This window comes from Fusarium vanettenii (genome assembly GCF_000151355.1).
Source record: "Fusarium vanettenii 77-13-4 chromosome 1 genomic scaffold NECHAsca_1_chr1_3_0, whole genome shotgun sequence".
NCBI classification, from domain to species: Eukaryota; Fungi; Ascomycota; class Sordariomycetes; order Hypocreales; family Nectriaceae; genus Fusarium; species Fusarium vanettenii.
In genome coordinates, this window is record NW_003315881.1 from 2,133,453 (window position 1) to 2,158,332 (window position 24,880).

At 54.0% G+C, this 24,880-nt stretch overlaps 10 protein-coding genes across 10 annotated transcripts; 3 read left to right on the forward strand and 7 right to left on the reverse strand.

Moving 5' to 3' along the window:
• Window positions 1-1,209: 1,209 nt before the first annotated feature.
• On the reverse strand, window positions 1,210-2,747 carry NECHADRAFT_74989 (uncharacterized protein; the record flags this gene model as incomplete). Its single annotated transcript, XM_003054316.1, has 2 exons — window positions 1,210-2,393; window positions 2,693-2,747. The coding sequence occupies 2 exons, from the start codon at window positions 2,745-2,747 to the stop codon at window positions 1,210-1,212; spliced, it is 1,239 nt and encodes a 412-aa protein (XP_003054362.1).
• Window positions 2,748-4,670: 1,923 nt separating this feature from the next.
• Window positions 4,671-7,042, reverse strand: NECHADRAFT_31391 (uncharacterized protein; the record flags this gene model as incomplete). The annotated part of the gene is made up of 4 exons (XM_003054317.1): window positions 4,671-4,795; window positions 4,846-6,248; window positions 6,483-6,653; window positions 6,708-7,042. The coding sequence occupies 4 exons, from the start codon at window positions 7,040-7,042 to the stop codon at window positions 4,671-4,673; spliced, it is 2,034 nt and encodes a 677-aa protein (XP_003054363.1).
• Window positions 7,043-7,634: 592 nt separating this feature from the next.
• NECHADRAFT_73390 (uncharacterized protein) lies at window positions 7,635-8,320 on the forward strand. Its single transcript, XM_003053587.1, has 3 exons — window positions 7,635-7,712; window positions 7,774-7,898; window positions 7,947-8,320. Exons 1-3 carry the CDS (start codon window positions 7,702-7,704, stop codon window positions 8,033-8,035), a joined length of 225 nt encoding a protein of 74 aa, XP_003053633.1. The 5' UTR covers window positions 7,635-7,701; the 3' UTR covers window positions 8,036-8,320.
• Window positions 8,321-8,813: 493 nt separating this feature from the next.
• NECHADRAFT_90180 (uncharacterized protein) lies at window positions 8,814-10,627 on the reverse strand (the record flags this gene model as incomplete). Its single annotated transcript, XM_003054318.1, has 4 exons — window positions 8,814-8,969; window positions 9,002-9,485; window positions 9,534-9,603; window positions 9,661-10,627. The coding sequence occupies 4 exons, from the start codon at window positions 10,625-10,627 to the stop codon at window positions 8,814-8,816; spliced, it is 1,677 nt and encodes a 558-aa protein (XP_003054364.1).
• A 689-nt stretch (window positions 10,628-11,316) lies between these two features.
• On the forward strand, window positions 11,317-13,198 carry NECHADRAFT_74992 (uncharacterized protein; the record flags this gene model as incomplete). The annotated part of the gene is made up of 4 exons (XM_003053588.1): window positions 11,317-11,327; window positions 11,387-11,453; window positions 11,507-12,646; window positions 12,707-13,198. 4 exons carry the CDS (start codon window positions 11,317-11,319, stop codon window positions 13,196-13,198), a joined length of 1,710 nt encoding a protein of 569 aa, XP_003053634.1.
• Window positions 13,199-13,649: 451 nt separating this feature from the next.
• Window positions 13,650-15,766, reverse strand: NECHADRAFT_103165 (uncharacterized protein; the record flags this gene model as incomplete). Its single annotated transcript, XM_003054319.1, has 5 exons — window positions 13,650-14,492; window positions 14,547-15,050; window positions 15,118-15,428; window positions 15,502-15,560; window positions 15,755-15,766. The coding sequence occupies 5 exons, from the start codon at window positions 15,764-15,766 to the stop codon at window positions 14,017-14,019; spliced, it is 1,362 nt and encodes a 453-aa protein (XP_003054365.1). The 3' UTR covers window positions 13,650-14,016.
• Window positions 15,767-17,397: 1,631 nt separating this feature from the next.
• NECHADRAFT_74994 (uncharacterized protein) lies at window positions 17,398-18,583 on the reverse strand (the record flags this gene model as incomplete). The annotated part of the gene is made up of 2 exons (XM_003054320.1): window positions 17,398-18,070; window positions 18,117-18,583. 2 exons carry the CDS (start codon window positions 18,581-18,583, stop codon window positions 17,398-17,400), a joined length of 1,140 nt encoding a protein of 379 aa, XP_003054366.1.
• A 2,212-nt stretch (window positions 18,584-20,795) lies between these two features.
• On the forward strand, window positions 20,796-21,877 carry NECHADRAFT_73391 (40S ribosomal protein S15). Its single transcript, XM_003053589.1, has 4 exons — window positions 20,796-20,965; window positions 21,101-21,177; window positions 21,298-21,594; window positions 21,646-21,877. The coding sequence occupies exons 1-4, from the start codon at window positions 20,951-20,953 to the stop codon at window positions 21,713-21,715; spliced, it is 459 nt and encodes a 152-aa protein (XP_003053635.1). The 5' UTR covers window positions 20,796-20,950; the 3' UTR covers window positions 21,716-21,877.
• Window positions 21,878-21,994: 117 nt separating this feature from the next.
• Window positions 21,995-22,765, reverse strand: NECHADRAFT_74996 (uncharacterized protein; the record flags this gene model as incomplete). Its single annotated transcript, XM_003054321.1, has 3 exons — window positions 21,995-22,041; window positions 22,074-22,260; window positions 22,340-22,765. 3 exons carry the CDS (start codon window positions 22,763-22,765, stop codon window positions 21,995-21,997), a joined length of 660 nt encoding a protein of 219 aa, XP_003054367.1.
• A 1,162-nt stretch (window positions 22,766-23,927) lies between these two features.
• NECHADRAFT_73392 (uncharacterized protein) lies at window positions 23,928-24,719 on the reverse strand. Its single transcript, XM_003054322.1, has 3 exons — window positions 24,566-24,719; window positions 24,219-24,457; window positions 23,928-24,127 (listed from the first exon to the last, which is right to left on the reverse strand). The coding sequence occupies exons 1-3, from the start codon at window positions 24,683-24,685 to the stop codon at window positions 23,986-23,988; spliced, it is 501 nt and encodes a 166-aa protein (XP_003054368.1). The 5' UTR covers window positions 24,686-24,719; the 3' UTR covers window positions 23,928-23,985.
• Between the last annotated feature and the right edge of the window lie 161 nt (window positions 24,720-24,880).

Consider the following 24,880-nt stretch of genomic DNA (forward strand, 5'->3'; position numbering starts at 1 on the left):
CGGAGGAGTGGTGAGAAAAAAAGAGAACGTGATCTAAGACTTGATACGCCGCGGTGTAAAGAACTCGGTAGAAAGTAGTCCTCTTTGTCGATAGGCTCGGGTTCGTGGTGGGATGTGTTTATGAGAAGGCAGAGATTTCTCACAACGACATGATTAGAAACGAAAGGAGGAGGGGTACCGGACCAGACGGTTAGAAAGAAGGAAGGCGCATCAAATTCTTCTCCTATGCACCTTCCCGTGGGCAGTTGCTGGCAAGTGACAAACACTGATAGACCGTGCGGCATCGGCCCTCACAACTGTGACTTAAGGAGCTATGGCAGTGAATCACGAACCGATAAAAGTAAAGATAAGATATGCATATCATAGAAGCTAGCATAGCAGGAAATCTTATCTCTTCTAAGTATTATTATTACTATGGGTGTGGTATAGTTACTATGGACTGGGCGGGTTGGGCCGTGGGCGGTTGATGAGCTGGTCTCAACTTTTGAACGAGCCAGTGAGCATTCTTGCAAACAAAGAAGGACAACCACCTTTGACATGCATGGATCCAAAAGCAATGAGCGCCCAAAAATATATTCATTGGCTGCTTGGGTATCCGACGTCTTCCCAAGGACAAGAAAAGCTGGCCCAACCCTTTCACCTTGGGTTGTCCCCCTCATCAGCCGCCTCTAAGAAAATCCCAGGTTCCATTCTTTTTCTATTTTTCCCGAGTCCGTTTCCCTCAAACTGGGGCAATATCCGAATTCAACGAGCCACCTGAGCTGAGCAGAGTGGCACAAAACTTCCAGTACCTCAGAGAGGCACGCCCAACGCCAGTAGCGCCTATCCCTGCCGACCCCAAGGCCCCAAGGGCAAATCGTGGTGAGACTGGGGAGAAAAACAAAAGCCATATCCAGTAGGTAAATGTCCAGTCCATCTATCTGAAGTGAAGAAAGAAACAAAGAGCAACAACAAGGTATACAATGAGTGGTATCAAGGCAGCAGTGGTCGTGACAGTGTTCGTAGACGTGAAATCGAGGAGCTGTTGATGAAACATCAAGAGGAGAGAGGGTAACTGGAGTAAGCGGCAGGAAGAGATGGGCGCTGATAGAGCCTCGGAGCGGTTGGGTTCAGTTGGAGGTCAAGTGAGACCTCTCTTTGTTCGACCTGGTCCGAGTATTGAGTGAAACGAGAGGCTGGTGGCCCCTCACGACATGCGCGGGGCTGAAATCATTGCGCGCCTTTGACGTTTTCCTTGACGTTCAACGCCCACTTTAACTTGGCGAGTGCCTCTCTGGACTGCTCTAATAGGCGTTCTTGCTCATCCTCTCGCTTCCTTGCGTTGGTCTTGATGTCCTTGAGTGCGTCCTCTTGAGCCTTCTTGTACTCTTCAAACATGCGGGCAATCTCTTCCTTTTCATGTCGAAGCTGCTTGATGTTGTTGTCTTGCTGGTCGCAGAGATCCTTCAGTGTCTGTATCTTGTCGTCGTCTTTCCGTCGCTCTTCGTTTAGTTGTTCGATCTCGGTCTTCATTTTGGAAACGGCCCGCTTCACCTCGTCGCCTTGATTTTGCCAGTGGGAAGAGATGGCGTTGTATCGGCCTTCCATCAGCTGCGCATAATTTGTTGCCTCTTCAACCTGAACTGTCGTCTCCTTCCTTGTCTTCTCCATCTCATCTTTCCAGTTCCTTTCCCGCTCTAGGGCGCTGGCTGTTTTTTTCTTCTCGAGGTCGACGGTGGCTGATAGCGATTCGACCTGGCGTTCCTTGCGGGCCAGCAGAGTCTTTGTGACGTTGGCCTCGAGGAGCCGGCTCTCGTAGTCGCTAACGACGCGCTCCATCTTGTCCTCGACCAACTTCGCGGCCTGCTTGGCCTCGTCGGCCTTTAGGCGCTCGATCTGGATATCTCGCTTGAGGGATTCATTGTCGCTGACGAGCTTGTTGATAACACGCCCAGTCTTGCCCAAACCCGCCTTGCCAATCGTCGAGTCCCATTGGCCGTCCGTGTGTTCGGGTCCTTCTGACATTGTGGAATGTTCTGGTTCCGGGGTAGGTTCTACCACTCGAGGCGCGCCTGTGCTCCAGCGAGAGGGTGTCGTTGATGTGTTGTTTGGGTCGGCCTTGGCCTTGATGGGTGTCTGGGCGTGGTGGTTCGTCTCGGGGTTGTTGGACATGGCGCTGGCGGTGCTGTTGACGCTACTTGAAAAGGCGCTGTGCTTGCTGTCGGGGCTTGACTCGGAGCCCTCGAAGCTGGGTACGCTCCGGATAGTGCTCGACCTGGCGACTGCCGGCTTGTAGGTCGCAGGGCTCCGGCCTTTCATGCTGTTGATGGAGCCGGTGGAGGCGGGCGTCAAGGTCTTTTCCTTCTCGGCGGGAGCATGTAGTTCGGTGAATCTGGCGGCGAGAGAGGCGGCGGCTGGAGAGGAGTGGGTGAGATTAGCGCAGGTTTTTTTTCGACGGCCGACATTCATGCATGCGGAGGAGTGGAAAGAGTTTTTGCGGGAGTTAAGTGAGTGAGTGAGGCTGAGGGCTGAGGGTGAGAAGACATTGGACGGGCAGGACGGGACGGAGGGAATGCAGATGCGCCCCGTCGAGATGTGGGGAGCTGTTTCAAAGATGGGGCAGCATCAAGAGATGCAGCTGAATGTCGGTAGATTGGAGGTTGACTCTATCTGAACAGAGCATCCTCTCTGTGCGGTATGCGTACATACGTACCGTTGACAGCGTCCTTGTGAATGGAAAAGTCCTTTTTGTGCAGGCGATTCCGCATTGCACCGGGACAAGAGGCAGAGGGGGGTGCCTGTTGTTGATGGGTGTTGATGTTTGTTGTTGTTGGGTAAAGTAGCGAAAAAGGGAGGAGGAGGATTGGTCAAGCAAGCTTCTTCCCGGCGTAAGCGTCGACCAGCGCAGCACAATAGATTAATCGGCAAGTAAACACACACACGCGCACAGCCTTGGCCTCTTTTTTTTCTTTGTTTTTTTTTCTCTCTCTCAAGGGAGGGATGGCTGGGCTTATGCCTGGGCTGTTAGTTCGGGCCTCTGGCTGGGTTACGCTGGCTGACTGGCGTTGGTGCTGGCGTTCAATCTTGGGTTGGCTCCCGCTTGCTGAGTGTGGCTCTCCCGCTGGTCCCCCGTTCTGCCGTCACCGCCGCCCGCCGTTGGAAGGACGCCGCGTTGGATGGATCGACGGGTAAGTGGAGGATGGTCCGTATCCAATCCCGCAATAAAAACTGGTTTGACGGGCACTCGCTCCGGGGGGCCCGCTCACGGCTCTTTTTGACTCCTGTTTAATGGGAGGTCCGGGTTGTAGAGATTGATCGGCCAGGTTTTGTCAGTGGGAGATGAAGCAGAAGAAGCAAATATCGACCGGGGATGGGAAGATGAAAGAAGAGAGAATGTAAGATTTGAGCATGAGCATTGAGCATGAACAGCACGAATAGAATAGCTAATCAATCCCGCCCTGGGGCCGACTGATGGACGTCACGGACCCTTCACGTTTGAAACTCTAGACGCTGATGCCACAGCAACATGAGATTCCGGGGCATGACGACGGGATTTCCCAAAACACGCAACCCATGTTTACATACGACCTGAACTGAAAAAGCGCCCGTGAAAGACCAAGGGTGCTCCGGTGAGCCTGCAGGGGGATCCCAGCCTGGAAGGGCATGGCCCGGCTCGGCCGCCAAGGACTTTGTATCACAGTCAAGCACGAGGATTCTCATCTCTCATGCAGCTTTCAGATAGGAATTCCAGGAATGCCCAGTTGAGGCTGAACCGTCACTAAGAGATGGGCTTGGATTCGTGGAAGCGGCATGACGGTAATGGACCCTTTTGTCAAGGCTTCAACCCGCCACTCATCATGACCTTCATTCCTATCCGTATTTCCGTCAACTTCCCAACGCCTGATCCCTAAATTGCACTTCTTGGAGCCTAGGCTGCTAATACGCATCATATTACGACGAGCTGTCAGCCTTGCTAAACTCCATTCAAACGCCAAGGCTTTATTTAGACACTCAAGTCTCGTATGCATTATTTCTTTGTTATCTCTGCTCGCTTCATCCCTAGGTCTTGAGAACCATTCATTCAACCTTCTACTGCTGAGAATAGAAACGCCACGCAAATTATGACAACTAGGCTTCATAGCCCGTCAATTCTTCCACTATTATTTGTTCAAACTCATCTCATCCATGTCGTGATACACATCAATATCCCTGATCTGTGCCCGCATCCATTCACATCCCATCCCATCCATCACGTATCCGTGCTCGGCTTGCATCGAAAGATGCTCACCCCCTGGTTCAATTCTTTTGCAGCCACTTGATACAATAATCATACAGCCCGACAGTGTGAGGTATCTGGCTGTTCCCTGTCCATCATCTCTAGACCCAGCCTATGTTATGTGTGTGCAGCATCGCAACCTTGCCCCTTAAAACGCCTCCCAATGAATGCCCTTGTTTTTTGGGCCAGTTTTCAGCGGCCCGCCCTCTTTGTTTATAGTTGATGTGTATCCATCCGTATGGGCGTTCCGAAAGCGAGCCGTGTCCTACCACCAGCCGCTCATCATGACCACCCAACTCCGTCGTCTGTAGCCTTTACATTTTAATACAATCCGAGAACGTCAATAGCGGCCGCCTTGCACTTTCGTCGCCAAATTTCCCCATCTTACGCCATGGCTGTTTCAGGACAGAGGCCTTCAAGCTGCGATTGCAGGTGCTGTCGTCTGCCCAGCATTGTCGCCAGCTGCCTCCCGTGCCGCCTCCATGAAAGCAGGCCGATACTTGGACAAATACTTGCCCGCCATAGGCCTCGCCTCCTCGACTAGACACAAGTCAGCATAAGTCACTAAACGAAATACATTTTCAACTTACACTCGGTCCAAATATCTTGCACCGTATCTAGAGCAACCTCCTTGATAGGCGGTCGCATCATGACCAAGTAGAGCAGGCTTGTTAGGGCCAACTGCACAATGCTGGGATCGCGACACATGTGCTTCACCCGAGAGAGAATATTCCGGTTCAGTTCCGGAATCTCACTCAGGAATCGCGTGAGCACCTTGTCCTGGGCGTTCAGATATGGCAAGAATCCATCAATCAGCCGCAAGCAGCACTTTTCGTAATGCAGCGCTCGATCGCCGCCTGACTTCTGCTGTAGCTTGTCGTTGTACCACTCTTCACACAGCCAAGAAACTGCCACGTCGATGTGTTTTCGAAAGTCCTCCATCACGTAGGCATAAAGAACGTCGCGGATGTTACTGCTGAGGGATTGCGGTGCTGATGGGTCGCCCTCCTCCTTCACAGATACTCCCTCGAGGCCAGCCACTGACCGTGTCGCCAGTCGTGCCAGTATCGTCATCCACGAGTCTCGGTTTCCAGAGCTGGCAGCTAGCCTACTGAAACCAGCCTTGCTCTTCTTTGAGGGATCCTCTAAAGATTTCATCATCTCAATCACCCGCGTCACAGTCCCGTTACCCGCTGTTAGAGCCGTTTCCGGTGTTAGTGCCTGAGGTTGGTGAAGGTGGAACGACTTCAACGCAAGGCTATCCTCTAGACCTGATGACGCATCGTGAACAGCAGAGCTATCTAGCTTGTTGAGAATCTGTTCTGTATCCTCAGCCTGGTAAAAGTCGGGCTCGTAGTCGTCGTCATCTTCATCCACACCCAGCGGGGCAGTATTGGGGTTCAGTTCGGGAGCTGGAGCACTGGCAAGGGCGTCTAGACGTCCACGGATACCATCAACCGCCTTGGCCAACACTTGCTGATCGATACTCGCAAGCGTCGTGATTGCGATCTTGGCCACCATTGGTGCAGGGACTTGGAAGATGTCAAAGTTCCTTAGAGCGTCATTATCGATCAATGTAAACACATCTGCCAGGCTGTGCGTGCCAGGACCCAGCGGGGGCACCTGGATCTGGGCGGGGGTCAAGCGTTGTCGTTTGGCATCATATCCGTCATGATGCTGTGCCGCGAGAGGCCGTTTCCTTCCCGAGTCGTCGAATATCTCAGCCATGGTGCGCATCATGCGTTCTACGTGCTGCTGAATCCTGGGTGTCATGGGGTTGTGAGGATCTCGCTTCATTAGATGGATCAAGAGCAGTCGACTTGTCTTTTCCATCGATCTCATCATGACGCGAGTTTTGGGTGTGAGGGGTGAGTTTGCGAGCTTGAGGGGGTTGAAGTTGAGAAGAGCATTAACAACTCGATTCGATGTTGCCGGGCGCGTTCTCACGAGAATAGACAAGCAATTGAGCGTCGCATCTACGACCAGTGCATCACTACAGTTCACAACGAGTCAGCTGCCGAGACCGGAGTCTGTGTTACCGTCACTCTCACCTGCTCTCTTGAAGCACTATAAGCATTCGGTCCAGGAGCCCTGATGCTTCTGCCTCCAAATTCCGGGGGTCGAGGGACTGGTGGCCCGGGGGAACTTTATCCAAGGAGACGTCGAGGGTGCCACCATACTGGTATTATACGTTAGCGATATCCTGCACGAACCAGTCTCTAGGAACCATACTCTGAGCTCAGCACCAGAAGCGACACTCTGCGCCAAAACCACACGTTGCGCAAACTTGATGCAGCAGATCCTCACGGAAGGGGCTGCATTGTCCCATATCCGTAAAACCTTCTGCTTGATTGACACCATTCTCTGCCACGTAATCGTATCGTAGCTGTTATTTATGCTGCATCGCAAACATTAGTCTCAGCCTGTGCAAGGTTAGGGAGTGCGGACGTACATCCACCTCAAGGCCAGCGGATAGATGCTGGCAGCGCACTGGATCACGCTCCGGATGACTTGGGGGTCTTCTCGATCATTCTCCATCATCGATTCTAGTGTCGCCAATACGTAGGGCTGCATCGTCTCCTTCTCTCCGTTCGGCAGGGCTGGCGTCGCAAAGGCCTCGGCGAGGAATTCGGCGCCCCATCGTCGGAGTTCGATCGCCGCGTTCGGTCCAATGATGGGGAGGATCCCTCTGACGATGCTTGGATAGTATTTGACGTCTCCCAGGACGAGCTTTCGGGCATCGTTGAGCTGCCGGATCTGGTCCGACACTGATAGGTTCGCCGTCATGGTTGTTTACTGAATGTCTTCGATCGGCAAGGATGGTAGCAGGGAGAGAACCAGACGTCTAACTATGACTAGACGAAAAGGATACCATGAGTTGGAGAGGAGCGGGCGATGGCAGCAGCGGCGGGAGCTGTGAGTATGGCAATGCGGCTCTTGGAGGGTGGTCGCGCGACTAGGCTGCTGAGCTTGCCAGTTGTATACTTTTTAGCATCCTCCGCATCAAAGGCCCAGCATCAGCAAAGACGGAAACAGAGGTCCAGTATCGAAAATCGGGTGTCGCAGGGCTTTTGATTCGAGGCGCATCAGCTTCCTGGGCGTGCGCTGCGCGTCGTCGTCTTTGTTACAAAGGCCGAACAAGGTATGTAGAAGCTGGGCTCCAAGTTTTGGCGACGACGCGGGAAAGTAAAGAAGACGGGACGTGGAACAGACCCTTGCAACGCACGCTACCCACGCTTTAGCTCCACCAGAGGAAAGGTACCTCAGACGTCACGACAGACCTGCCTCCAGCCGAAGTTCAGCCGCAAAGATCTTCCACTGAAGTGACTCTGGCGCATCGACACTCCTTTGAAGTGCCGATTGATAATCCAGCAATTGTCAATTTGTCCGGCTTCTACTTTCTCTGCTCTTGATTTATTCTCGTGTGAATATTTGCCATCTCCACAATGCCTCCCAGGTTCGTTCATCTAGGCTCTACATTATTGTGCATAGTGGACTGATCATGACCTCCGAGACAGCCCGCAATCGACATACTACGATCGCCGCCTGCGACAAGGCCCTGCCCTCGTTCGAGCTCGACGACCTTATCTTTTCAAGAACGCCGTCACCGGTCTTGGCCTCCTGACCGTTGTCGGAGCCATCTGTACGACGAGCCGCCTCCATGTTACCGCCACGCGCTTACACTACTTAGATTACTATACCCTCAACGCCGTTGGCCAGGACAACTTTGAAGATGTCAAGGTCCCTGATGAGCCTCGGAAACCCGCCTCTTCCAAGTAAATTCTACATATGATAGGCCGGACGCCTAGGGAATCATCTCTTAGATCAACGTTGCAAATCAAAGCATTGGACAAGTTAAAAGGAGGAAGAACGTCAAAGCAGCTATGCCATTCATGCTACCTGCCACACAGAACGCCTGTTATAACCCCAGAGCCTTCCTGTACACCACGTTGGCGAACTCTTCTGCGCAACATGTACGAATAAATGACCCATTGTACAATAGTTCTTGAAGCACGCGAGCCCTCGCCCGCTGCAACCAAGATTCTGCCCCTCTCCAACCATCATCAAAAGAACCGCGCTGTCCACCGTAGACACACCCAATGCTCTAACCATGTTCGAGTCCAGACAGAAAAAGGAAAATCGAATACACCCGAGCTTCGGCCGATTGTTTTCCATGGGTATCACAAAACGAGTACAAAAGCAATATACTCCATCCTTTCCTAACAAGTCCTATAATAGGGATGAGCTGAAATGCACTGGTCTGTGCAATCAATTGCTCAAGCTGCGGCTGCTTTTGACCCTCGGCTTACACTCGAGAGGCTGCCAACCCGTTTCATTGGGTTATGAGCTGAGTTGATCATTGTCCGTGTCAGCTCGGGGGATTCTGACAACCGGTTTGCTAATGAAGGTGAGTGTTGCTTAGGACGAGCGGCGTTCAGGTTGGACTTGATATCCGCTGCAGCCGGCATCTGACCCTGCGGTACCGCGCCACTGGCCGTATTCTCCACTTGTCCCTCAACCGCTGCCACTGGTGTTGGTGTTGGATACATCTTGTGGGCTAGGTGGTTTGGGTTGGCCCAAGGCGTCTCCCGGAGGAATTGCTCACCGGCAGGGCCAAGGCGATCGAATGGCGGCGTATAGTACTCTTCACGTCGCTGTGGTGGTGGCTTTTGCCGGGCTCGTTTGGCTCGCTTACACAAGTCAGCTCAGCAGTCTTGGGGAGTTGACTTGACTTTGTCAACATACCTCAATAGCAGCCAAGTCATCATCAAGTTCCGAAGGAGTCGCTCCCGTCATTTCCGGCCCTGCAGGGAATCCTTCATACTTGGCTATGCTGGCCAGAGTCGAAACCTCGGTGTTGTAGGCGATGGCATTCCGTACTCGCTGCGCAGGATCCTTAGGGAAGAGCAGGCCGCAATCTTGCAGGCTATGCGCGCTTCGTCTTGCTGTTTGAATGTCGTACCACTCCTGGTTGAGAGCTTCCAGCGTCTTTTCTCGCTTTTCTCGTACCGCCTGATAGTATTGACCCCAAACTTGAGCTCGCTGAGCAACTGCGCGCCTCTCATGTGCCTTGACACGATAGTCGAGCTCATTATTGATCTCTCGGAGCTTCTGCTCCAACCGGTCATCTAGGCACTGCTTCATGTTAAGGTACTCGGGGTGTGTTGGGACGCTGGCGATGAGTGACTGCTCCTCTTCCTCGAGTCGTTGAAGCCGGTCCTTGTATAGTCTAGCTGCTGTCAGCGCAATGTACCAAAGGAGATGAACCGAGGCCTACCTGTCTCTGAATACCCCAAACATCTCTTCGATATGTGTCCAATCTTTAAACGCTGCGTGTTTTCGCTCCACTGTCGTTGGGTGAGCATGGTCAACCGAGTTGGGAGTGTTGGCCGGGCGATCCTTACTCTCTTCATCGTGTGCAGTAGCTGCGTCAACCTCTTCGTCCGCATCAGCCTCCAGCTCCTCTCCATGTTGCTCTACGTCAGTCCCCCGAGCACTATCACGGGCCCCGTCATGGCTGCCATTGTCTGTGTCATGATCGGCCTCGGTAGCGGCTGCCACTTTGCGTTTTGATCCGCGTGTGCCCTTCTTTGTCGCGCGAGTTGTGCGCTCTACCGCCCCATCCTCGCGGGCTGTGGACTTCTTTCGTGGAGAAACATCCACTTCTTCAGCAGGAGTTTGTGTGCCGCTGCTCTCGTTGGCCGGAGTTGGTTCATCTTCGTGCATGACTGTATCCTCAGCTTGCTGGGGAGTCTCTATATCAGCCACTGGGACCGAGCTGGTCCGCTTCCTAAGTGGCTGCTCGGTTTCTGACTGATCAGCGGCTGGTGAGCGCTTTCGCTTGCGGTCTTGGGAGTCATTCTTATGGTCATCTTCCAATGCCGCGTCGTGCTTTGTCGCAGGTTTCGATGGGGATTCTATTCCGATTGTTGGGGAGCCTATAGAGGCATCGTCTCCCATTGTGGATTCGTCGTCGTGATGGTCGTCTAGGTTGGCGGTTCTTCGGAGCTTGCTCGGGGTGTGTTCAAAGACTTGACCCTCGTTGAATTGGTCTACGACGACGTCCCTCTGTCGCTGATGCCTCGGGGTGTCGTAGAGCCGCTCAGTCTCTGCCTCGGTAACGTTGCCGTCCGAGGTGTGGGCGTCGGAGAGGACGCTGTCAGAATCGGAGGCGGCATGAGGCCTCTTCTTTGGGCTCGGCCTGGTGCTGTCTTCGTCGTCATTGTCAAGATGCATATGTTCAATGTCCTCGTCGTTGTCGTCCTTGGTGTCAACCTCGCTGAGAGGGCTGGAGATGTTGCTGTCCTCATGATCAACAACCCCAACTGCGGGTGAGGAGAGGGGCGGGGGCGCGGTAGCGGTCGCCGCCATGGTTATTGAAAGACGCGATGACGTGTCTATGGCCTTGCTCAATGGAGAGAGTAGGTAGGCTTGCAGTATCGGGTGTAGAAGAGTGGTGGTGGTGATCGACAGGTAGGTCGGAGCAGCGCGACCGTGGAGACGAGTGATGAGGAACGGCAGCTGGGTGATTGGGGATCGGGTGTCGTGAAGGGTGGACTTGAAGAGGTAAGGCCGAGCTAAAGCGAAGCTGATTGAAACAGCCTTTGTCTTGCTGCGGCATGGAAGACGCGAGAGGTTCTGGCAAGGCCAAGGGCTTCCGGTGACGGACGGTTGAGTTGAGAGGAGGGGACAAGAGAGAGGACGGAGATGGACGGTGGACGGTGCCGGTTTGCGCTGGGGGGCCAGGGCCTGCGCCAGTCGCCAGAGGAAAACCGAGAGCGGGCTGAGAATGACGGGGCAAAAGCGGTCGTCCATGGCAGAAACTGGCCTCGGGGGGTGTGCCATGATGGAGCATCCGGTTCAGGCCAATGACGCATTGTTCCGGGCAGCAAGGCTTCCGGCGCACTCCAAATCCACGCCCACTCAGAGGTTCATGTGGACCCTCTGGAGCTGGACTTTTTCTGTGCCTTTTTCCAGTCGCGATCCAGAGGCTGGCACTTTTTTTTTTCGCAGCAGGTTAGCGAGTTGACCGATTCTGTCAGAAACAAGTCTTCGAGACCATGGCTAAACAGTGAGTTCTTCTGCCATTCCTCATCTTGTCCAGGCAATGGAAAATCCTAACTGAAGCAGCACAAAGGGCTTGACGGCCTCTTCCAAGGCTGTGGACCCCACACTCGACGCTCTGTTTGCGGCCAGCGTAAGTTTTGCGACATTGTTGTCTTCTCTGCCCTCCTGGCTAATCAATTATAGTCTGGTCCTACCAAGGCCCCCACCAAGTCAAGATACTCGGCATTGTTGGAACAGAAGCCCCGAGAAGCACCCCAACCAAAGTTAGTCTTGGAGGAGGAGGACGGTGAAGAAGACGACGACGACGACGAAGTGCTCTCGGAAATCAGTGAGGAGCTGAGCTATGGGGAGGATGATGAGGATGAGGACGAGGATGAGCAAGACTCGGAGGCTGAAGAGCAGGAGGACGGCGAAGGGGATGAGGACGCCACAGAGAGTGCAGACGAGCCCATGACAGATGCGCCAGCCGAACTCGACGCTATTATCGATGCCACCGAAGGCAAAGAAAAGAAGGAACGGAAAAGAAAGCGCAAGAATGATAATGACGATCTCGAGGGCAACTATCTGAGCAAAGTTGCTGCAGAGGAGGAGGCTGAGCGTGCGGGCAAGCGACAGAAGAACGATGGCTCAAAAGAAGACGGTGAGAAGGTTGAGGGTGAGGACGACGAGGCCAGCGGCGATGAGAGCGATATCCCTGTCCACGAGACACTTGCCAAGGAAGACAAGTCCTCGGATCTGGAAAAGGCAGCTCGGACAGTCTTCCTTGCCAACGTTTCCACCGAAGCTATATCCTCCAAGACGGCCAAGAAGACGCTCATGGCACATCTCTCTTCCATCTTGGAAAAGGATGCATCTCCACCACAGACCATTGAGTCCATCCGCTTCCGCTCTGTCGCATTCGCGGGTGGCTCTCTGCCAAAGCGCGCGGCCTACATCACCAAGTCGCTGATGGACGCCACAACAAAGTCGGCCAATGCCTATGTCGTGTACTCGACTATCGCGGCTGCCCGGGAGGCCGTCGCAAAGCTCAACGGCACCCAGGTGCTTGACCGACACCTGAGGGTGGACAGTGTCGCTCACCCCAGTCCCACAGACCACCGCCGATGCGTGTTTGTTGGCAACTTGGGATTCGTTGATGACGAGACTATCCTGGCCACCAACGCCGATGGAGATACTACACAGAAGAAGCGAAACAAGACTCCTTCCGATATCGAGGAAGGCCTATGGCGCACCTTCAGCACTCAGGGCAAGGTCGAAAATGTCCGAGTTGTCCGAGACTCCAAGACTCGCGTGGGCAAGGGCATCGCCTATGTGCAGTTTTATGTAAGTCTCCGCAAAGTTTGCCACTTACACGGATGAAACCAGGGCTAACAGGATTTGTAGGACGCCAATGATGTCGAGGCCGCCCTGCTCCTTGATGACAAGAAGTTCCCACCCATGCTCCCCCGCAAGCTGCGTGTTACTCGAGCCAAGGATCCTCGCAAGACGGCCCTCGCTCAGGAGCGAGCCAAGGCCAAGGCTGTGGCCACCAACGGCGCACCCAAGAGCATGAAGTACAAGCCCAAGGCGACACCTGAGGAGCAGTCCATGGCTGGCCGCACAAGCAAACTTCTCGGCCGCTCCGCCGCCATCCAGCAGCGTCACGGAAAGCGTCCCTCAAAGGAGTCTCCCGAAGAGGTTTCAAACCCCCTTGGTGAGATCAAGACTCCAGAGCAGGTCATCTTTGAGGGCCGACGTGCCACATCCAGGGACGCTCTACCCAAGGACCTCAAGAAGGGCAAGAAGGGCAAGAACAAGAGCAAGGCCAAGGCCAAGGGAGGCAAGCCGCAAAATCGAAGCGCCAGGAGAGCTGCCGAGTGGAAGAAGAAGAGCTGATGCTGATTTCTCGGCAGCGGATGACGCATGGATGGGGTAGTTAGTTAGTGAGAAGCGGCCGTGTGGGCTTTGAGTGCGAAAGCGGATGTTTTGAAAAGGGCCCCGCGCCCGCACGGGGATCGGAAAAGTTGTGCTGTGAATTTTGGCCACAGCCGCAAAGGTTGCTTAGATGAGATAGAAGTACATATTCCTCAAGCTCACGAGTTCAGTTCGGATATTGAGCAAGTTTGCTTTTTTAATGCTACGATTCTGGGCATCTTTTTTATTACATTGTCACCCAAATGTTTGCTGACAAGGTTCCCTCATCAACTGAATGTGGTACTTCACTAACGGCAACTTCCGACGCTGCCAAGCAAACAGCATCATGATAACTCTCTGGTTGGTAGTAGAATACCTACAACCCACAATCTCAACTATATAAACAACTTCATTTCACACCAATCAAATGAGAAATGCTCCAATTTACTCTCATTAAAGAAGAAACAGATATCATCAAATTTACTTGCCTGCTTTATCAGAAATAAGTGCCAACTTGTGTCAAGGGATAACCTCGTCTATTAGGACCTGGGTCCAAGAGAAAAAGACCACGTGCTAGCGGGATACCCTGAGCCAAACTCTGGCGTCTAGTGGTAAACACATCCTTCCTTCTTCATGTGCCACCCAACAACAAATATCGGGAATCTTAATCAACATAATCCACAGCTCTCTTCTCTGTAGATTGCATCGCCATAGGCGTGAGCCCTGGCAAGACCATCGCTCTAACACGCCTCGAAAGAAGTCGAAAGAGGTTATACAAGCCAGTCCCAAGATACGACCGTTTAGTACTCGACCTCCTCCTCGGGCTCGAACGAGTCGGCAGCAACCTCCTCGTAATCCTTCTCCAGAGCAGCGAGATCCTCACGGGCCTCGGTGAACTCGCCTTCCTCCATACCCTCGCCGACGTACCAGTGGACGAAAGCACGCTTGCTGTGCATAAGGTCGAACTTGTAGTCAAGACGCGACCAGGCCTCAGCGATGGCAGTGGTGTTGGAAAGCATGGAAACGGATCGCTTGACGGAAGCAAGACCACCATCCTCGGGAGCGGCGGGGACAGCCATGGGCTTCTGGTAGTTGATGCCGAGCTTGAAACCAGTAGGGCACCATTCGACGAGGTTGAATGAGGCCTTGGCCTTGAGGGCAGCAATGGCAGCGTTGCAGTCGCGGGGGACGACATCGCCACGGTATAGGAGAGCGACGGCCATGTACTTGCCGTTTCGGGGATCGCAAACAACCATCTGGTTGTTGGGCTCGAAGCCTGGGAAACGTCAGTCCAATTGGCATATATGGCCAAGTTGCGATCATCACTTACACTGGAAGGTGAGGTCGTGGACCTTGAAGCTCTCATGCTCGCTCTTGGCCGAGGAAATAACAGGAGCGTAGCTGATGAGCGGGTAGTGAATTCGAGGGTAAGGAACCAGGTTGGTCTGGAACTCGTTGAGATCGACGTTGAGAGCACCGTCGAATCGGAGAGACGAGGTGATGGAACTGACAACCTGGGCGATCAGGCGGTTCAGGTGCTCGTACGAAGGACGGGGGATGTCGAGGTTGCGACGGCAGATGTCGTAGACGGCCTCATTGTCGACGAGGAATGTGCAGTCAGAGTTCTCAATGGTGCTGTGAGTCGACAGAACAGCGTTGTAAGGCTCAACAACAGCGGTCGAGGTCCGGGGAGCAGGGTAGACGGCGAACTCAAGCTTGGACTTCTTGCCGTACTCGGTAGAGAGGCGCTCGAGGAGGAGAGCACCGAAACCGGAGCCGGTACCACCACCGAAGGAGTGGAAGATAAGGAAGCCCTGGAGAGAGTGGCAGTTGTCTGGTCGTTCGATTTAGCAGGGGTTCCAAGGGATGAGGCGCGCAGCCTCAGGGTTTGCGAAACTCACCAGCCACACGGCGGATGCGGTCCATGACATTGTCGACCATCTCCTTGCCAATGGTGTAGTGGCCACGAGCATAGTTGTTGGCAGCATCTTCCTTGCCGCTGATCAACAGCTCGGGGTGGAAGAGCTGGCGGTAACCACCAGTTCGGATCTCGTCAATGGGAGAGGGGTCGAGATCGACAAAGATGGAGCGAGGAACATGCTTGCCGCTGCTCGTCTCGGTGAAGAAGGTCTCGAAGGAGCCTCCCTCACCGATATCGCCAGCATTGGGGTCGGGACGACCATCGGGGCCGAGGCCGTGCTCGAGGAGGTAGCTATTCAAGATATCGGTCAGCTTCGGGGCCGGGGGTCGAACGATGGCGACGGTAGCGGTGATGGTGGACGTACAGCTCCCAAGCAGAGTTACCGAGCTGGGTACCAGCCTGGCCCAGGTGGAGGTGAAGAATCTGGATCACGAAGCATCAGCATCAGCATCGCGAGCTTCGTTTTTGGTTGTGGTCTCGGTGGACGATAGGGGTCCTAGACAGAGGACACCAAGTGGAACAGCCGACCCATGCCGGGAGCGGCAAGCTGCTGGCAGCTGAGCTGGCTAGGTGGGAGCGGTCTCACGGCGACAACATTCGGATGCAATACAACTTACCTCGCCCTTCATTGTGTATGAACGAAGCTAAAGGAGCTACGACCAGAGGTGGAGTTGGGGGAATGGGAGAGAGTTATACGCGCTCAGCGCTTGAGGAAGAGAAGGGGAAGGGGGAGACGGGGGCGTGGTGATGATTTTCCGGCGGGTGTTTGGGGATGGAGGTTCTGTAGGTGAGTGGGTGCCCGCAGGAGGTGGGCATTGGCGGGGTCGACAACAAACAAACCATGGGCCGCGCGCACCAAAAAGGCTGCTCCAGCGTCTCAGGTTATCCCACGGGGTACCTCGCGCGCCAGCCAATTCCCGCGCAGACGCCAGGTACCCTCCCGGTGCCTCACCGCCAATTGAAAGCGCAGCATGGGGACCCCTGGCGGGCGAGGGAACTGCAACTTTGCCTTGCCAGGGGCGGCTCGTGTGGTGTGCGAGCCTAAGTGCTAACATGCTACCAACGGGCCTCTCTGCCCCGGCAAATGTTGCTGATGCGAATGGCTGATGGTGGCTCGAGCTGCTCCATAGGTGTCTGTACAGATCGGTAAGCTGTACTTGAGTTGCCCCGTGCTCCTGGAGGCGACAGAATGACCCTTGATCCGCCGTGTCGTGGCACCTGTCAAAGATGTTGCAGGGCAACCTTTAACGAACAACATGACGTGATGTTTCCATCTTGGTGTCTCTAAAAGCTGACAAGATTCAATTGACTTTATTGGGTTTCAAAACGGTTGCCTATTCCTAGGTAAGCTTGAGAATAGTATTCATCAAGTTGTCAGAAGCTTAAACCCTGACTACACTAACAGTTCCGTTAGCGGACACTACGGAGTATATACGAGGTTGATCTCAATAACAGGGACAAAGAACTACTTCAAACACACAAACTTTAGATGTTGACACCCACGCCAAGCATCCCAATTCATGCAAATGACCATCCATGGATCCCGTTTAGATGCTGCCTAGATACGCGAACATTGAGATCAGAGATGCCTCAAGATTCATGCAACCTGACGACCTCCAAGGCTTTCCATCCAGGAACCGTCCCTATGCGTCTGGGTCGCGGCGCGATTGTCCAGTCAAATCCGCAGCTGCTCTGTTGCCTTGCTGCAACCTCTACAGGACCGCAAACCAATCGTTATCTAGCAGTGGGTGTGTTTTCGGGCAAGGAGCTGAAGGCAGCCACATTCTGGAAGGAATGTTGTATGAGGTCGTCTTTGTTAGATCGACATTGGCAATCTTTATGTGGTTGGGTCTCGTCATGACTCTTGACGCCCAGAGCTTCGTCGGTGATCAAGTTTGGGACCCTCGATGTATCCATGAGTATTTCAAGTTTATTGATACACTAGAAACACAGTAAGCAGCCTCTGACGGCTCATGCTCTCTCATCCCTATCCATGGCATCATCCTGTCCAACAGCGCAGATATCAAATCGAGAAGAGGCAGAAATATGAGAATTAATTGTTTTTAGCCTGTGCCTTTTCCCGTGTAGCCCCGCCGCTTAATCCCTCCAGAATTTGTAGGTAATTACTCAAAACAAATGGTCCTCAGCAACACGCTGGGACCGTGCAAAGTGGTATCATATGGAGGTATAGTAGGCCGTTTCCCGTCTAATTCATGATCCCTCACCCTTCTCCTCTTCTTCAGTTTTAGGCACCAGCCTTTCAGTGCTGTCGGTTCTGATCCTGGTTCTGGTTCTGGTCCTGATTCGACTCGCTCCGCTCCAGCTCTTCGATGCGGCGCTGGATCGCCGCCTTCTGGACTTGCAATACCCTGAGCTCCTCATCCCTCGTCGCCAAATCATCGCTCAGGCGACTGTCATTGTCCGTCACGCTGGTCGAATCTGTCGCAGCCTCGTATGCAGGGGGTGGCTCTCCGTGGCGGTTCCTGTCTCTCCTGTGGTTTCCGTTGGCCGCAGCATAGAAATCGTCTCCCAATCCGCCAGTGCCATGTCTGGCACGCATAACGTCGAGCTCGTGTGCCCGCTTCTTCTCTGATCGAACCCGGTCTCTGCGGACGAGGAAGTAGGTGATCGCTCCAATAACAAGTAGCACAAACACCGCGACACCAACTCCAATACCAATGCGTGCAGCCAGAGACAAGGTCTTGGATGGCCGATGAGGGCCAATGTCATCCTCGTCTTTAAGTCCCAGTGCATCTTTGTCTCCGTCTTTGAAAAGGGCTCGAATTGTGTAGACAGCGATTGTTGCGCTGTATAGCGTGGTTGTTGAATCGGATAGAACGTCGTATGAACGTGCAGTGTGGTTGTATGTGATGGGAACCGCCACCACCGTGGGCACTAATCGCTTGCACAAGTTGCCATCCAGGGAATATGCCCTACAATAATCAGCGCGATCCATTCCGGGTCTACTATAAGACTTACGATGAACAACAAACAGCTGTAGTGGTTGCATCGTCATGGGCCTCATCGGTATCTATGCGTAGCTCTGCCGTCGTCCACCCATAAGGACATGTAGCTGGACTGAAAACACCAGTGCGATTATCATCCGCGAACATGCCGTCAGGGTAACAGGATAGTGATTTTGCCCCAGGGATAGGTTTCAGGTCGAGCCATGCGACCGGACCTGTGGCGCCAGGCTCTGGCACTCTCTCCGCATTATAGGTCCATGTACAGCGGTCTGGCACGGTCCAGGGAGTAGTCATTGGAGGAAATGTCTGGTAATGGTCGAGGTCATCGTCGGTTGGCGAGGGCGCCAGGACTGGAGATGTCGGGGTCGGTGTCTGGTTGGAAAGAGATACGGTTGACGAGGGAGCGGCCGATGACGAAGACGGGTTACTCGAATCGGTACCGGAGAGAGTCAACGACTCTGCATCCTCGAGGGACGACATGATATCAAGCGGCCACGATGGATCCCCAAGCTTGCAAGAATCTGGGCTGCCAGGCCGATTCAACTACAAGCTGCACAGGCCGTGCTTTGCTTGCAGTTTACTCGGCGGTTCAGCAACAATCGCCAATTTCGTCCATCCGGGGCCTGCGGTTGGTTGCTGTGCTAGATGCTGCAGCGCGTGGAGCCAGCTCGTGATGTGGGAGGCGACGGGCAGCGCAGAGTCGCGGCGGAGGGGCTCACGAGGCTTCACGTCAGGGCGAATGCGCAGGCGATGACAAGGTCGAGGACGGCGTCTCTGGCGAGTTGGAAGGCCATCCGGGCGGAGGACAGTAGAATATGAAGTAGTCGGAGATGGAATGGGACGGACGAGGATACAAGGAAGCTGAGCAGGGACAAGAAGGACAAGACACGACAAGAGAAGCTAAGGAACGAAAAGAGCCGGACAAGAAGAGAACTGGTCCATGCCAGCAGGCGAGACGACAGGTAGCGCTGGTGTTCCCCCTTCTGAGGCCTTTGAAGTCTTGGCGAAATCTTATCACGGGTGGATGCCGAGAAACGCCAAGCCCAGCATTGCACCGATACATTGTCCACGTTGACCGCTGCGAGTCTGGGCATTTGCCGCTTGCCTGTCGTCTTGGTCGCAGCTCCGTCGGAGCATGGAGGTTTTGCTCCTCCGTCACAGGTCTCCGGCTGCGGTACAGGTAGCTACGGCTCTGTAGCGAGGGCGGCCGTCTACTCACCATCGCCAATGCACCATACAAGGACGTAGATGGTCGACGCGATGCGATGCGATGCGCTGCGAGAAAACGCCGAGCTCTGCTCATTTTGGGGCGCCCATGACCAATCTGCCCAGGCGGGCGCTGGCCAATGCTCGTAGCGGCCGGCCAGCAAAAGCCGAGCCTTTTGGCCCCAGTGCCATGGTCTTGGCTGATGAGTCGCGGGTTTCTGGGCGACTCGGGACCTCTGACGAGGGGGAAATGAAGCCGGCTTCGCTGTGCCGAATATGCGGTCTTGGAAGTCTTGGGAGTCTTGGAAATCATGCCCACCGAGAGCCACAGCAGAGCGACCTCGCATGCGACGACGGCATTGCAGCGAAACCGGGGACTCGGCGGCGACCCATCACTTTGTCTTTCGTCATCCTGGTGATTCAAAATGGGTTCATCACCCCATCTCCGGGAACAGGCAGTTGTAGGATCTCAAGAAGCGCGCAACTCGACACAGGTAGAGGTGTCAGCGCCGAGCAAACCACAACACGGACGAGGTTGCACCGCCCAGTGTAGGACGAGGACACACAAAAGAGAGGCGAGAGTGGACAGTAGCAAGAAGATGACGGGAGGGTGATGCGAGCCGGTTGTCTTGGCTGGGCTTGCTCGCTTCTTTATTCCAACCAACAGAGTAAAAGAGGGAGAAAAGACAAAAGAAGCGGGCAAGGGGAACAAAGTTGCTCGGTAGCCCGGTTGGCTGATGTATTGCGGTGGCACCCAGTCCAAGAAATAAATGGCATACTACAGGTAGGCAGTGAGACCTTCGCCGGGCTATACAGACATAAGTTAGATCAGAATAAATAGATAAAAATATAAAATAAATAAATAATATTCTATACTCTACATAAATTCTTAGATTTATAATCATAAGCCTTTTATGCTATTATTCAGCGGATTAAAAGGCAGAGTAGGTACTTGCAAAGTGTGCCATTTTTTTCTTGGACCACTAGGGTGGATGGGCAAACTGTCTGAGTTGACGGCAGGCCGATAAGGTTATGGTGGTACCAGGGTACTTGGCGCGAATAGGGTCATTCAGGTCGAAAATGCGGTGCAGGTCTTGGTACGCATTCCACCCGCAAACTTGAGCCGTGTATCCGAGTCCGTACAGCATTGGCAAAGCAAATCCGCAACTCTTGCCCCTCTCCCTTTGCTTCTTTCAAGGTTGAAACGTGGATGAGCTCATGGATCATAAAGGTCAAGTCTTGGACGTCTTGGGTCTCGGGCATGCAGCTACCTACAGCAAGGTCACTCGCGCCGTTCCGGCACCGAAAACCGGACAGGGATGTACGGAGCTCGGGCCACTTGCATTCTCCACACATCTGATGCAAGCCCTCAGCGAAACCGGAATATCGGTGTAACCCTTTTCCGGCTTCGATTCTCAAGAATTCGCTTCCCCGGTTTTTGAAATCACACAGGTCATCTCAGGGTCACATGACATGAGGGGTGAAGGGCACGAAAACCCTACTGCCAGAATTTTGGCTCCAATTCGTACCCTGCTGCCCCCCAAGCGACTCAACAACCGCCTTCAAAGTCGACTCCATCCCGGCCCATCCATATTCGCTCTTCGGTAGATCAGCGAATTCAATCAACACAACACCGCGATCATGGCTGACGAATACGTACGTGTGCCCTCGATTCCTCTCTCCCTCTCGTCAACCGCCGCGCCGCCGCCGTCGCGCTCACCCGCCACCGCTCGCCCGACAATGCAATGCAAAATGGACATGGAATTTGACTGACTTGTGCCCGGTTGATAGAACGCTGAGGAGGCCGCTGAGCTCAAGAAGAAGAGAGCCTTCCGAAAGTTCTCCTACCGAGGAATCGACCTTGACCAGTATGTTGATACTACGACCCTACGCTCCCCCGCTCGACCATGGAAATGACTGCATCTTTGGATAAAGGGCAAGGAGACTGCACAGAACCACACATGCTGATATCTGCTCCCTCCCAATAGGCTCCTCGACCTCTCTTCCGACCAGCTCCGCGATGTTGTCCACGCTCGCGCCCGCCGCAGGATCAACCGTGGCCTGAAGCGCCGCCCCATGGGCCTCATCAAGAAGCTCCGAAAGGCCAAGCAGGAGGCCAAGCCCAACGAGAAGCCCGACCTCGTCAAGACCCACCTCCGAGACATGATTGTCGTCCCCGAGATGATTGGTAGCGTTATTGGTATCTACTCCGGCAAGGAGTTCAACCAGGTCGAGATCAAGCCTGAGATGGTTGGTCACTACCTGGCTGAGTTCTCCATCTCATAGTACGTTTCCCGATCCCGTGTGCAAAATCGCAAACGCTGACCCTCCCCTAGCAAGCCTGTCAAGCACGGTAGGCCCGGTATTGGTGCCACGCACTCTTCTCGTTTCATTCCCCTCAAGTAAGAAGGTTGCGGTGCGGTCTTGGGTGGTTTCTGCATTCACGGACATTTATGGGCGAAAAGGACTGGTTCTGGTAGATGGGCAAACGCATCTATCAAAGTTGCTGATGACAATGGGTACCATGAAAGTACAATAAAGGAGCATTGTCCGCTTGATGACTACCCTTGACTACCCTTGACTATCGCTGATGTTTCATAATCTGGTGACGCTTGTCTCATGCCGTCTCTCTGTGGTCGTCTGTCACACTTGCCGCCCATCTCATAAACATTCGATTCAAATTCTTCAGAGACCCCAATTCGCAACCTCGCCGAGACCGACGGGACCACCAACTGTATGGTCAGTGCCAAACCGTTGACCTAACCTGCGGGCTCTCTGTCTGAAGCGCTGGCCCCTCGTCCGGGGTTGTTGTTGGACTTGTGAGGCATCCTGGCCTTGGTCTTGTGAGGCATCCTCGCCTTGACCTTGTGAGGCATCCCCGTATTCAGGAGGTTGTTGCTGGTTAGCTGGGGGTTGCTGCTGTTCTTGTGTGGGAGTCTCTTGGGGTTGTTCTGGGGGGTTCACATGTGTGTCTCGCGGTTGATTCTGAGATCTTGCGCGTGTCCACCACCTCCACCTTGTGCCACACACAAAACAGTGAGCGTTCGGTTTCTTGTACTTGATGAGGATCTGCTCGCCCGCACTGACAGGCCTGAGAAGCGTGACGGAGATGGAGTTCGGGTCAGCAGAGTCGATCGAAGCCTTTGCATTGGCGCATCTACCACAAGCATGGTTGATGTGTGATGCGATTCTGTGGATATGGACTCTCCTCCCGCCCATGTCTGCGGAGGCATATTCCTTGACAAACCCCTCCAGCTGTTGGCGCTGAGTCTTTGACAAGCCTGCCCGAGTGCTCAGCCCGAGCAGGCCAGCAAATGCCGCTTGAAGCTCGTCACGAGTTTGTCCGTTCAACGTAGTCCATGCAAGGGCAATGCTTTGATGAGCTCCCCACAACCGACGAGGTTTGTCGCAGGAAAATAGAGGGGTCTCGTGGATAATCTGGCGGTCTGCAGCCATGTTGAGACGTGCACAAACGCCACGCCGCGGGTCGGGGTTGTCCTTGGCCTCGCGGATTTCAACGGCATCCAAGTTCTCTGCCGGAGGCTCTTCCACAGCGGTGGCTGTGGATCTGGTGACGCCTGGGTCTGTTGTCAGCTCTGTGAAGATGCCAAGGTATCATATGTAATGCTTCCACGTGTATAGATAAACAGTCTTGCTGCGAGGGGTGCAAGAAAGCAGGTGGGCACACATTCAAACAGAGAAGTCTCTGGATCGATAACGTACCTGAACTGCGAGTGTTTTCTGGGGCTAGAGGTACCGGCCGTGTGCTTCGGGAACTCGCTGATCCATGTCGTGAAGAAGTTCCTGCATCACTGTGAGCTGAAAGTCCAACAATGGGCTCACGGTAATAACCAAGTTCCTGGGTGAATAGTGTACAACATACCATGAGAATTCCTTGGCAAGGAAGCACGTGCTGAATTGAACGCAGCCGTTCGATCACGGGTTAGAAGGTCTTCCGCAGGGACACTAGGCTCCAAAGGAGGGAATGGTTCGTGCTCTGCCGTTCGAGAAGCCTCTGGTTGCAACTGCGAAGAGGATGCTGGATCTCTGTGAGCAGGACGCCGAGCACAAAGGGTTCAAATGTGGCAGCATACCAGGAACGTTGGCTCTATCATGAGACCCATCACCAAGCGGGATCAACGAGGTGACCCTATCAACGTCAGCGTGGTAAAGAGAACTCGAAACCAAGGGGCCATACTGTGTTCTCTTTTCAGCTGCCATGACTGATTCTGTGGGAGTTGATTGGACAGTAAATGCTTGGTGGACGGTTGAGTGAGTAGTGATTCTCTTAATGAATAACTAGTGATGTGGACGATGAACGACTGATGGAATCCAAGATGTTGAGTGTTGAAGAGGAGAAAGGAAGAAGAGTCCGCTCCGAGAAGAAGAGGCCATGACTATACCCAGGTGCGTGTCGTAACTGCCATCCATCAGATCCAAGTTAGCTAGCTCAGGAGCCAGCGTGATTTCAAGCAGACGGAAGGCACCATCGTGTCGGAGCAGGTTCAATCGCGGTCATCGGAATTGGAATCATCGAGGACACTTGCCTTCTGAAATAGGGGAAGCAGCAACACCGTCGACACACGACAAATAAGCAGTTGCGAAGTGAGCAGTTGTTCCTGACTGAATGAGAAATGAATTCATGTGTGCCGGTCCACGTTCTAATGTACATCCCCTCATTCCTGCTTCTGGGCGGCCAGCTTCTTCGCTTTCCGCTCCTCCTCCTCCAGGTGCTGTTGTCGGAAGTGCGCAACCACGTAGTCCATGTTGGCAAGATAGCCAGCCTGGTTGTTTCGGGGAGAGTAAGACTGAATGGCCCTGCCTCTTTTGTTAGCAATTGTTGAATGTGACTTCTCTCCTCCTTGTTGCTCATGTCGTCGAAGAGTAGGGGCAGGAGGGGTTGGCGAACTCAGGGTATGCGACATCGACGAATCGGTGCTTGTGTCCACCGTTCTCAAACAGGTTTCGGTCGAAGCCAGCCTGCTCCGCGGCCTTTGTGTGCAGAGCGTTGATCTCCTCCCAGTCCTTGGCGCGCGACTGGTACTTGTCGATGAGGCTGAGGAAGAAAGACTTGTCGCCCTCCTTGGGGACGAACTGGTAGACGAGGACGGTGCCGAAGAAGGCGCCAACGGTGAGGAGAGATCCGGTCTAGAAGGGCAGGTCAGGTCAGCATGTGAGATTGCCATTGGCCCCATCCGGGAAGCGCGAGTGAACCGTGGAAGACGTGATGGCGGCGTTGCGGGTGTTTTGACGTACGCTGAACGACTCGTTGACCTCGGCGGGCTTGTGGTGGCCGTGGGCCTCGGAAGCGTAGGTCCGCGCTGTCCGCTGCAGCTGTCGGGCCACGCAGGCTGCCCTCTGTCGTGCGGCGAGCATGTTGGGCGGTATGGGCGGCGTTCAATTGAGCGATTGATCGTGTGTTCCTCGTGGGAAGAAGCCCATCCAAATCCACCGGATGAGGTTGTCGCCGGTCCGCGGGTTCATCCCGAATTACGTAAGGTAGCTGCACAGCCGTTGACCAATCATGTCTTGGAAGTTGGTAATTTAGCTGTTTAACGGCAAGATGGGTCA